The 11,465-nt window shown below is 47.6% G+C and overlaps 1 protein-coding gene across 1 annotated transcript in view; it reads right to left on the bottom strand.

Moving 5' to 3' along the window:
• Positions 1–1,162: 1,162 nt before the first annotated feature.
• The window catches only part of ENKUR (enkurin, TRPC channel interacting protein), an 11,895-nt gene continuing 1,592 nt past the window's right edge, over positions 1,163–11,465 (bottom strand). The window contains exons 2-5 of the mRNA XM_075271756.1: positions 5,269–5,414; positions 3,661–3,911; positions 1,746–1,892; positions 1,163–1,388 (exon numbers count right to left, since the gene is read on the bottom strand). Coding sequence (XP_075127857.1) covers positions 1,215–1,388; positions 1,746–1,892; positions 3,661–3,911; positions 5,269–5,414 — 718 coding nt within the window. The 3' untranslated portion in view covers positions 1,163–1,214. The remainder of the gene's footprint in view (positions 1,389–1,745; positions 1,893–3,660; positions 3,912–5,268; positions 5,415–11,465) is intronic.

Here is an 11,465-nt window from a genome sequence, read left to right as displayed (position 1 = left end):
ACCCCCTCCTACGCATTCTATTATGCCCCATAGTGGCCCCTTCACACAGTATTATCCCCCATAGTGGCCCCTGCACACAGTGTTATCCCCCATAGTGGCCCCTGCACACAGTATTATCCCCCATAGTGGCCCCTGCACACAGTATTATGCCCCATAGTGGCCCCTGCACACAGTATTATCCCCCATAGTGGCCCCTGCACACAGTATTATGCCCCATAGTGGCCCCTGCACACAGTATTATGTCCCTTAGTGGCCCCTGCACACAGTATTATGTCTCATAGTGGCCCCTGCACATAGTATTATACCCCACTGTGGACACCCATAAACAACTATTATACTCTGGGGTCTTTTCAGACCCGGGGGAATAAAAACATAAAAAACTACTGTTTCTTACCTGTCCCCCGGCTCCTACGCTGTCGGCCTCCGCTGCCGTCCTTGTTCAATGACGTCGGACGTCACATGACCCGGGACGCAGGCCGGGTTCATGTGACGTCAGACAACTAGGAAGGAGGCCTGGCAGGATCGTGGAAAGGTAAGTAACAGTGTTTTTTATGTTTCTTACCTCTCCCGGGCCGCCAATCATTATACTCAGGGGTCAAAAAAGACCCCTGAGTATAATGATAGCAGCGGTAGCGGCTGTCACCAGGCCCCTAATGTCCCGGGCCCTGTGGCAGCTGCCTCTGCTGCTATGGCGGTAGTTACGCCACTGTCTGTTAATAAGAAATATGGGCCTCTTTATTCTCAGGAGTTAGTCTGCCACTGATCATAAAGAACGGCATCTCCTTAGGGCTAGTTCACATGGGGTTATTTGGGCTGGATTTTGATGCGGAAAAAAGAAGCGACACGACCTATCTTGACACGGATTCCATGGCGAAGCCCGCCGCAGCGCCTGCGTCAAGACAATTCCTCCGAACTAGGCCCATTCGTTTGGGCCTAATCCGGAGCGGGACGCCACGACTGTTGTAAGCCGCGACAGTTGCGGTTAGCCACGGCAGGCGCATTTTTGTCTGGATTCTGACGCGACTTCAAAATCCGGGCCAATAAACTACGTGTGAACTAGCCCTTAGATGAGAATACCCCTTAGGTAAGCGCAATAACAAGCGAAAAAATAAAAACAACCACCACATGACATATATAGATATAATTTATTATTTTGCACTAGACGGTCTTGTCTCTGCTATGTTTACTGGGCAGACTGTACATAAGGGGGGCATTTAGTTATTAGCAATGTAGATGATCTTGTGTCTTTCGATCATATCAATATCTCGCTCCAGCTGTCTCATTTCTGCCTCCAGCCGCTCTTTATGTGCTTTTTTGGGCGGTGTATCAATCACCACTGATAAGCCCTGGTACTCATGGTGGAGCTGATCCCAATTTTTCTTCATTCCCTAAAAAAAGAAGAAAATTGAATTACGCAATAAGTCATAAATAACCACAAAAAACTTTAAGGATGTGCTCCATGTAGAAAACAGGTCAAACCATAACCATATGACCGTATATACCTGAGCAATTGTACATTATGATAGAGGGTCAGCTATAAACCCAGTGGGTTCCAGCACCTGGAGGGAGCTGATCGGTGTGGGGTCCCGGTGTCAGCCCCCATGGTAACATACTGATAACCAATCCTGTGGATAGATCAGCAGTATCAATTACTGGGACCTTTAATGCTGTGACCTAGAGTGTCACATACAGCTAGTTTTAGTGTCCGCGGAGGTTACAGAACAGCACAACATAGTAAGCATTACCTCCAGCACACTGTGCCTCTCTTCTTCAGAGAGCTGCTTCATGGCTCCCATCCTAAGTCGCTCCCTCACATAGGCGTCGTATTCCTCTTGAGCTCGCCGCACTTCCTCGTTTCTCTTTGCTAAATACTCAGGAGTAGAACCGTAATCCTTCAGGGTCAAAAATAACCTCATGAATAACAATAATGTAGTGAGTGTACAGCTTTATTGTACTTGTTTCTATCTTCTGTTATGTGCTTAAAGAGGAACTTTCATGTCCTCAGGCACATGCGGTTTTATATACCGCTAGAAAGTCGACTTTCCTGTTATGTGCCCCGGGCTGATAGCGGTGCCGTTACCAATGTTTGCCCACTTTCAGAAGGGCTTTCCTGACAGTCTAGCTGGGCTGTGAGGATCGTTCCCCCTGACAGTACTCGTCCATAACTCTGTACTGTCAGAGGGAGCGTTTCTTAGTGCCCAGCGATGACACTATCTTGTGAGGATCGCCCCTCCCCTGACAGTACTTGTCCATAGCTCTGTACTGTCTGAGAGGGAGTGTTCCTTACCGCCCAGCGATGACCCTATCCTGGGAGGATCACCCCCCTGACAGTACTCGTTCATAGCCCTATACTGGCTGAGGGAGTGTTCCTTACCGCCCAGTGATGATGCTATCCTGTGAGCATCGCCCCTTTTCCCTGACAGTACTTGTCCATAGCTCTGTACTGTCAGAGGAAGCGTTCCTTACCGCCCAGTGATTACGCTAACCTGCGAGGATCACCCCCGACAGTAATCGTCCATAGTCCTGTACTGTCAGAGGGAGCATTTCTTACCGCTCATCGATGAAGCTATCCTGTGAGGAACATCCCCCTGACTGTACTCATCAATAGACTAGTACTGGGGGACGTTCTTCACAGATTAGTGTCATTCCTTCCGATCAGGGAAGGCAGGGATGGTAATAAACCATCCTTACCTTTTCTAGGGGAGCTCCTTGTTTCAGCAGCTGCATGATTTTGTGCAACTGCTGAAAACTACAACGATGTGTTGGTACGTCCTTGCAGAACAAGGCAACCACTTCCGGACGTATATAGTCTATGGGCAGTCTGGAAGTGGTTAAACCCTTTCATATGTACTCTGCCTGAGATCTAATGGCAATGTTTCGAAGATTGGATCTTGAGAACTGAAGACATGTCGAAATCCATCCAAATCCTGCTTAATCCGGGATGGTTGTGAGTAATGTGCTTTGGTTGTGGTAGAGAACCAGCATCTATCTTCTCTTATCTTCTGCACTTCCTGCTCGTTCCTCTCCCCTCTGCTCTCCATAGACTTCTATAGAGATGATGTATGTCATACAGTCCATATCGGGATGCATATAGCAGGGATTTTCAAAATGAAAGTTAGTTTAGCAGAGGGAGGGGAGCTCTGATAACAAAGATGAGGTTCTTTCTGATAAGCTTCTTACGATTGCCTGTGCTATACATTTAGTCCTACATAGCACTGCTCTCAATCCGTCCCTTGTGGGAGTGCTGTAGGTCATACATAGGTGGTATATTATTGGAATATACTACCAGTATCATGAAAATACCCCTTTAATATATTCTTCATGCAACTAGCAGTGTCTATGATAATGACTTGGATCTTTGGCTCATTCTGAATGACTTGTTCACAGACCATCTAATAGACCAACCAGAAGACAACACATTTACTAAGGTTACATCTACTGAGGATAGGTAATGGACATGTTTAGAGCATACTATACCCTATGCATTAATCCTGACTTCATGTGGCGCTTGTATAAGGTATATATCAGTGGGAGTGCTCAGTAGCTGTCAGGTAGCTGTCACTTGGGATGATTGATACCAGCCTGTTATTATGTGGTCTATAAATTATGTAGTGTTTCCTGAGATGTTAAGAGCCGGAATGGTGTACACAGCAATCTTACCTTCTTTTTGATGTATTTAGGAACAAGTCCAGAGGTTTCCAGAAGATGCTTATCCCCCTTTTTGGTGTCCACATAGATGGGTTGTGGTTTCTTAGGCACGGCCATAACAGCTTCGGCTACGTTGGTTGTGATGAAGCTTTTGTTAGTTTGCACTCCCATGATCGGCTGCTCTGTTCTGTGTGGCACCGGGGGGCGCTTTTCTTCTGCCAAGCATCGGGGGGCCCTACTTGTGGAATCATAGAAAGCACTCTCTTGTTGTTAACAAGAGAGTACAGCGTACGGGTTATGATGGCTTCTTTTGTTCTAGTCTAGGGCTACACAGCGACCATGGCCTGACCTACGCCTTCTTCACTAGCCTAAGTGAGTGGAGTCACACTGAAACCCTAATGGATGCTGTGACTGTAACTTCTAGTCGCAAAAAATCCAGCAGTGTTCAATCTTTTTGTGTCTAGAAGTTGTAGTGACAATGTGACTCCATTCACCTACAATAGTAAAGGAGTCACAGGACGATCTTTGGTCACACAACGAGAGCTGCAGCCAATGGTACCATGTAGTCCCAGCCAAGTCTAAAGAGTCTTTGATAAAAAATTTTAATTTACATGTCCATGGGCAGTGTCTAGTATAGATGGAGTAATGGAAGAATCTTTCCAGGAAGGCTCTGGTGCAAACTCCCTTTACATTTTTGTTACCCAAATACCCCTTTTTATTAAGAGGCAAATATTCCTTTTTTTGGGGGTATAAGTAAATCCGAGTATGAGGTACGGTATATCTGTTTTGTTTATTTGAGAAAGGGGTCTGTGAACCCTGAAAATGTCATTTACTGCTAGTAGAAATCTGGAATTACACCATCCAGTGTGAAGGGCATCGCACCTGGAGGAACTGAGACAAGGCAGCATCCCATGGACATGGGAATCTATGTGATTCATTTCGCCTTATTTTATCTTACAATAGGTGAGTACCTATACACAGCGATTTTGTGGGTCACTGATAAGTATTTATCTCAAACGTTATAAGGACTCGTTCACACGGGGCACGGGACTGTGTATTTTGGACCTGATTCTGTTATGGGAAGCCGTGTCAGAATAGGACTAAAATGCGCCAGTCGTGGCTTCTGACAGTCGCGGCTTCCCACTTCGGAGAAGGCCCAAATGAATGGGCCTAGTATAAAGGGTGCTGCCGCGAGGCGGATGCCGTGGCTGACTCAGACGCGGAATCCGCCTGAAGAAAGGACAGCTCGCTTCTTTTTTCCGTGTGCTGGAACATACCGCTCACGGTAAAAAGGAAGCTAGAAGGTCTACATAGATCTCTATTGTCGCGTATTGTGTGTGGCGGATTCTGAGGTGGATTCGGCATCATAATCCGCCCCCTCTTGCCCCGTGTGAACGAGGCACTCTTTTTCTCTCCTATAAGCCCACACCACAGTGTCTAGTATGGCAGCAGAGCCCCAATCATTTCAATTGCTGAGTTGCATTATCAGCCCATGAACCATACTTTCTTATCCTAGACAACCCCTAAATCTTCACTGTAACCTCTCAGTAAGGGGACAGTGGACTATTATGGAACCCAAGGCAAGGAGCCCTCTGACTGCTGACAGATAACACCACTTACTTTGTGCCAGAGTGGCTTCCTTGGTGTGCTTGTGTAGATAGTCTTTAGGGGAGGGCACTTCTACTTTGGCCGGACCCATGGTTTTGCGCTCTGTTTTATTTTTCTTCTCTTCAAGCTTCACAGAATCGCTGAATGTTGAAATATATCTGAACACAAAGACAAATACGTAGGATAAGATAAAACCATTGCATTGATTTCTAGGAGATAGGACAAAAAAAGAGGAAACAGAGAAAGAGAAGGAAATAATCATTACTGGTTTAGCCAGGACCCCATGTGGCGTAAACGCTGTGGAAAACTCTGAAGTTTCTGGCAAAAAGTGATGCTGCTGCGCTTTTTCCTGCAGTGCTTTTTTGCTGCAGGATGTCACGTCAGGCCTGAGCCTTAGAGCAGTGATGGCGAACCTTTTAGAGAGCGAGTGCCCAAACTGCAACCCAAAACCTAGTAATTTATTACAAAGTGCCAACACGGCAATTTAACCTTAATAATGTGTGGATCTACAATTACAGACCTGCAAAATATAGTCATACAAATGGGGCTTTATAGAGCTTTCTGCTGCACTGTGACCCCCACACAGTCCAATCTGCTGCACAGTGGCCCCCACACAGTATAATCTGCTGCACAGTGGCCCCCACACAGTATAATCTGCTGCACAGTGACCCCCACACAGTATAATCTGCTGCACAGTAGTCCCCACACAGTACTATCAGCTCCACAGTGACCCCCACACAGTACAATCAGCTCCACAGTGACCCCCACACAGTATAATCTGCTACACAGTGATCCCCACACAGTATAATCTGCTCCACAGCAGCCCCCACACAGTATAATCTGCTGCACAGTGATCCCCACATAGTATAATTTGTTCCACGGTGGCCCCCACACAGTATAATCTGTTCCACAGCAGCCCCCCCCCCAGTATAATCTGCAGCACAGTGGTCCCCACACAGTATAATCTGTTCCACGGATGGGTGCCCAAAGAGAGGGCTCTGAGTGCCACCTTTGGCACCCGTGCCATAGGTTCACCATCACGGCCATAGAGTGTCCATACATGGTGCGGTCAAGCTGGGGTAACTGAATGGGCTGCACTTGTACATGCAGGTATAGGTGCAGCTCAACAACTAACAGTAGTCCATAAGTGTATTCATTGTATAGTGGTTGTGCTTGGTATTGCAGCTCAGACCCTTCAGTTGGTCAAATAGAGGATAAAGGCAATGTCACATGGTCTGTGGATATTTGCGTCTCAGAAAATCTAATCAAATTCTTGTCTAATCTAATTTTTGTAACACTGTACAGCAAAACCTTTTTGAGACAACTACCCAAAATAGCATGAAAAAGTATTTTTCTGGGGGGAGGGTCTTCTCAACTGAGAAGTTGGTTAATACGGAAAACCAAAAATCCATCACGGATAATGTGGTATGGGTAGGGTGTTGGTCTCTTGGAGAGGTTTCATTGTATCTTTCCTCATAGATAGATAGATATATTATATAGATGACAGATAGTAGGGGCGCTGCTCTGGAGACTGGCCACTGGGCAGCGTTATACTATGTGGGGCCACTGTGGAGCACTATATACTGTGTGGAGACCACTGTAGTGAATTATACTGTGTGGGAACCACTGTGGTGCAATATATGGTGAGGGGCCACTGTGGTGTAATATACAGTGTGGAGCATTTTATACTGTGTGGGGAGCACTGGGGAACATTATATATACTATGTCGGGGAGGGAGTGCATACAAATGATGCTGGTATAGGAGCCCAACATTTCTGATGGCAGAATAGAACATAAGAAAGATTACAGCATAATCAGACAAAGAATACATGATCTATCTATCTATCTATCTATCTATCTATCTATCTATCTATCTATCCATCTATCATCTATCTATCTATCTATCTATCTATCTATCTATCTATCTCCTATCATCTATCTATCTATCTATCTCCTATCTATCTATCTATCTATCTATCTATCTATCTATCTATCTATCTATCTATCTATCTCCTATCTATCTATCAAATCAAATCAAAAAAAGCTTTATTGGCACGTCCGAATAGATATTTGGCAATGCCAAAGCTAGTAAAGTGTGTGTGTGGGGGGGAGTTGGACTCGGGTGGGTGAGTAGTGGGGGTGGGGTGGGTGGTTTGGGGTATAACAGTCCATGGAGTTTCATCTTCCTCTTCGTTGGTGACTGCTATATGGGGAGGTGGGGGTGGGTGGGGTGGGTGTATTGGGATAAATATAACAGTCCGTGGAGTCTCATCTTCCTCTTGTTTGGTGACCGCTATATGGGGAGGTGGGGTGGGGCGGGTGTTTTGAGATAAATATAACAGTCCGTGGAGTCTCATCTTCCTCTTATTTGGTGACAGCTGGACACGTATTGGGCAGCGATCTCCACAGTGGCCTCTTCTTCTCCCAGTAGGATGTAGAGTTTCCTCTTCTCGTCTGCAGATATGAAGTCTGGGATGTGGGCAGAGAGTCTTTGGTAGTAGACGGCCCTCACAGCTGAGTATTTGGTGCAGTGTAGCAGGAAGTGGGTCTCGTCTTCTAGGACCCCCTGGTCACAGTGCTGGCACAGTCTGTTCTCCTGTGGCTTGTACGTCTGCCTGTATCGCCCCGTCTCTATCTCTAGGTTGTGGGCGCTCAGTCTGTACCGGCTCAGGGTCTGCCTGTGTTTGGGGTGGCGTATTCTCTCCAGGTAGGTGGCCATGGTGTAGTCCTTTTGTAGGGATTGGTACACGGTGAGTTTCTTGGAGTTATTTCGTTTCTCCATTCTTCAATGTACCGCTCTCTGTTTGCCTCTGTGGTCGCCTTTATTTCGGCCTTGGTTATCATCTGTCGGTGTTTTTGGTTTGGTGGTTGGCTGTTGTTTGGTTGGTGAGTGTCTGGTTTGCTCAGGTGGCTTAGCCATGCTTGGTGGTGGTAGGAGTCGGGCTTGCTCCCCTGGATGTGTGCCTGGAAAGCTAGCGCCCTCTTCTGTATGGTGAGCCATAGGGGGAGTCTGCCTAGGTCTGCCCTGCAGGCCATGTTGGTGGTGTTGCGATGGACATGGAGCAGGTGTTTGCAGAACTCCAGGTGGAAGTTCTCTGTTGGGCTGGAATCCCACCTTGACTGGTCTGGGTAGGTGGCTGGGCCCCATACCTCACTGCCATAGAGAAGGATCGGGGAGATGACAGCGTCAAATATCTTCATCCAGACCCTCACCGGTGGTTTGAAGTGGTACAGTTGTCTTCTGATGGCGTAGAAGGTTCTGCAGGCTTTTGCTTTCACGGTTTCTATTGCTGCTTTGAAGCTTCCTGATTGGCTGAGCTCCAGCCCCAGGTAGGTGTAGCTGTTGGTTTTCTCCAGTGTGGAGCCGTTCAGTGTGAATTGTGGGGTGGTGGAGGCTTTATTGTGGCCCTTCTTCTGAAATACCATGACTTTGGTCTTCTTCTGGTTGATGGGTAGGGCCCATGTGGTGCTGAATTTTTCCAGCACTGACAGGCTTTCTTGGAGGTCTTTCTCGGTGGGGGCCAGGAGTAGGAGGTCGTCGGCGTATAGCAGGAACTTCACCTCCCAGTCGTTCAGGGTGAGGCCTGGGGTTGGGGAGGCCTCCAGTGCTGTAGCCAGTTCATTGATATAGATGTTGAAGAGCGTTGGACTCAGGCTACAGCCTTGTCTGACCCCTCGGGCCTGTTGGAAGTATGCTGTCCTTTTCCCATTCACCTTCACACTGCACTGGTTTCCGGTGTAGGAGCTCTTGATGACGTCGTACGTTCTTCCTCCTATTCCACTCTCTAGGAGTTTTAGGAGCAGGCCTGGGTGCCATACTGAATCAAACGTCTTCTTAAAGTCTACGAAGCAGGCGAATATCTTGCCTCTTCTGGTGTTGTGGACGTGCGTCTTGATGAGGCTGTGCAGGGTGTAGATATGGTCTGTGGTGCGGTGGTTTGGCATGAACCCTGCTTGGCTCTTGCTGAGGACCCCGTGTTGTGTGAGGAAGGTGAGGATTCTGTTATTGATGATGCTGTTGAACAGTTTCCCCAGCGTGCTGCTGACGCAGATCCCTCTGTAGTTGTTGGGGTCATATTGGTCCCTATTCTTGTAGATGGGGGTTATGAGGCCTTTGTTCCAGTCTTCGGGGAAGTGTCCAGCATTGAGCACGAGGGTGAATAGCTTTGCCAGTGCCGCGTGTATTGCCAGAGGGCTGTATTTGATCATCTCTGGTAGGATGCCGTCAGGGCCACTGGCCTTTTTGCCTTTCAGCAGGGCAATTCTTTCCTGTATATCTTTTATGGTGATTGGTGAGTCCAGAGGGTTCTGGAAGTCTTTGATGGCTTTCTCCATGTCCCTCAGTTTGGTGATTATCTGTTGCTGTTCTGGAGTTAGTTCTTCTTCTGGGATGTTTTTGTAGAGACCTCTGAAGTAGTTGAGCCAGATATTGCCATTTTGGATGTGGAGAGAGTTTTTCTTGGGCTTTGTGCCCATGTGGTGCCAGGTCTCCCAGAATGAGCTATCCTGGAGGGAGTCCTCTAGTTGCTCTATTTTGTGGGAGAGGTACCTCTGTTTCTTCTCTCTGAGGGTGCCCTTGTATTGCTTGCATAGATTGTTGTAGGCTTCCCTCGACTCTCTGTTGTTGGGGTCCCTGTGTTTCTGGTTGGAGGCTGCCCTTAGAGAACGGCGTAGAGCCTTGCAGTCGCTGTCAAACCATTTGTGAGACTGTTTGTTAGTCGGTCTCTTGGGCTTTGTCTGTTTCAGGCCTGCTAGTACTGCTGTGGTGTACAGGATGTTACTGAAGTCCTTCACTGCTCGGGTGACCCCTTGTTGGTCTGGCTGGTAGGAACTCATATAGAAGTTTGTGAGCAGTTCCTTGATTTCGGGTCGGTTAGCTGCATTGGTGTATTCGGTGGCCCGGTGACTGGCCCATTTGAAGAATGGTGGCAGGTTGTAGAGACCAATCTGGTGGGCTGCTGTGTGAGGGGCTTGTCAGTGGATCTCATGTACAGCAGGATCTGATTGTGGTCTGACAGGTGTGTCTCAGGGGTGACTATGAGAGCATCTATGTCTGCTGGGTCATGCGTCTGTGATGACATAGTCCACCACGCAGTTGCCCACATGGGAGTTTAGTGTGAAGCGTCCCTGAGTGTCCCCTCTGGTACGCCCGTTTATTATGTACAGTCCCAGACTCCGGCACAGGTTCAGCAGCTGTCTCCCGCTCTTGTTGACGACTATGTCATAGCTATTTCTTCTTCTCTGTGCAGACTCCAGGTGGTGGACCTCGCCTACCGGGATGTGCAGGTTTCCATCAGAGGACAGGAAGTCTTTCTCTGTGCCAGTCCTGGCATTTAGGTCGCCGCAGATCAGCACTCTGCCTTGGGACTGGAACTGGGCAGATTCCCTTTGTAGGACCTCATAGATGTCTGGGTTGTGGTAGGTGGACTCTGATGGGGGGATGTATACTGCACAGAGATAAATGTCGTGTTGGCCGTTGAGGATGGAGTTGCTTATTTTTATCCACATGTGGTTGTCACCGCGTTTGATGGCTTTCACATGTTCTTTAAGTTCCTCCTTGAACCATATTAGTATGCCTCCTGAGTGGCGGCCTAGTTTGGTAGTCTTGCTTTTCCGGGCAGCGACAGAGAATTCCTTGTAGCCCATGGGTGTTAGGGATTCATCTTCTGCCCGGGTCCATGTCTCTAGGAGGATTTGGATGTCTATGTTTTTTAGTCTGTCTATAAATTCTGGATCGTTTGGTTTGGATCCAAAGGCTGAGGCGTTCAGCCCTTGGATATTCCAGCTACTGATAGTCAGTGGTGTCATCTTTGGTGGGTATACCTTGTAATGAGCTGTCCTGCAGAGGACGGGCTGGGTTCCTGATTGGTGGCTATGTTGTGGATCCCAGTCTGGAGCAGTGTGTTGCACAGGGTGCTGATCATGGTTCTTATCTCCTCCATGTCTGTGCTCTGTCTTGTTCTGTATGGCACAAGTGGCTTCCGCCCTGGCTTATAGTAGTCCCCATTCCCATCTATCTATCTATCATCTATCTATCTATCTATCTATCTATCTATTCCTATCTCTATCTATCTATCTCCTATCTAGTTATTCCGCCATGCACTTACGGTCACCACTACACACATATGGTTATGGTTTGGTTATACCATATATACTCGAGTATAAGCTGAGTTTTTCAGCACAGTTTTTGTGCTGGAAAAGTCTTTTTC

Source organism: Leptodactylus fuscus, chromosome 4 (assembly GCF_031893055.1).
Source record: "Leptodactylus fuscus isolate aLepFus1 chromosome 4, aLepFus1.hap2, whole genome shotgun sequence".
Taxonomy (NCBI): Eukaryota; Metazoa; Chordata; class Amphibia; order Anura; family Leptodactylidae; genus Leptodactylus; species Leptodactylus fuscus.
The sequence above is the reverse complement of the archived record's forward strand: the minus strand, read 5'-3'. Positions and strand labels throughout refer to the sequence as shown.